This window comes from Trichechus manatus, unplaced genomic scaffold, assembly GCF_000243295.1.
Source record: "Trichechus manatus latirostris isolate Lorelei unplaced genomic scaffold, TriManLat1.0 scaffold00472, whole genome shotgun sequence".
Lineage (NCBI taxonomy): Eukaryota > Metazoa > Chordata > Mammalia > Sirenia > Trichechidae > Trichechus > Trichechus manatus.
The window spans coordinates 5798-6697 of NW_004444408.1; the positions used below are offsets into that span (position 1 = coordinate 5798).

At 33.4% G+C, this 900-nt stretch overlaps 1 protein-coding gene across 1 annotated transcript in view; it reads right to left on the reverse strand.

Annotated features, from left to right (window-relative positions):
- Positions 1–357: 357 nt before the first annotated feature.
- The window catches only part of LOC111819394 (NKG2-A/NKG2-B type II integral membrane protein-like), a gene marked incomplete at its 3' end in the record, with an annotated part of 2660 nt that continues 2117 nt past the window's right edge, over positions 358–900 (reverse strand). Inside the window, exon 3 of the mRNA XM_023725845.1 lies at positions 358–587. Coding sequence (XP_023581613.1) covers positions 358–587 — 230 coding nt within the window. The remainder of the gene's footprint in view (positions 588–900) is intronic.

The following is a 900-nucleotide window of genomic DNA, read 5'->3' on the forward strand; positions in this document are numbered from 1 at the left end:
AGACACCAATGACCATTAAGATGGCACAGGACCAGACAACGTTTTCCTCATTCATAAGGTCTCCATGGGTCGGAGTCAATTCAAGGGCAACTAACAACAACATGGACAAAAATGTGGGTGAATCCTAAAAACACAACATCAACTGAAATATGTCAGACACTAAACACTTCATGTAGTGTAATTCTCTTTATATAACTTACAAAGCAGGCAAATCTTTATTGTTTAAGTTGCATAGGAGACATATGGCACATCAGTAATGTTTCTTGATAGTTGTTATTCACTCAAATATATTTTGTATCCATTTCTTTTAGTATGTTATAACTTTCAATAAAATATTTCAAGTATTTGAAATCTTACCATTTCTTCTTCATTATCCATATAAAACAGATTAGATTTCTTAGAAACACAGGCCATCCGACTCTCAGTCCAGTTTTTTATATCACTGCTAATATAATAGCAATGGTTGGAATAGGAGAACCAGTCCTCTGGACAATGGTGACAATGATTAGCTGAAAAAAGTATGTGAGTCACTATCCAGAACCAAGTTGAATTAAAAAATAAAAGGTGACATATTTGCATAGGCATAACTATGTATTTATATAAGCTATTTATGCAATCTCATGCACTTACATATACATATAAAGAAACACATACACAGAGGAAAGGTCAGCCTCCCAGCCCCTAATTTACGTACAATTAAAAAGCAAAAAACAAAAGCTCTATCCTATACATGTCCTGAAAATCACTGAACACCACTTTATTAGAATAACAAAATTATTTCTTATCTTATCATGCTGTTGTTATTGTTGTTAGGAGCTGTTGAGTCAATTTTCAACTCATAACAACCCAATATGACACAGTAGAACTTCCTCATAGAATTTTGTAGGCAGATCCCTGGTT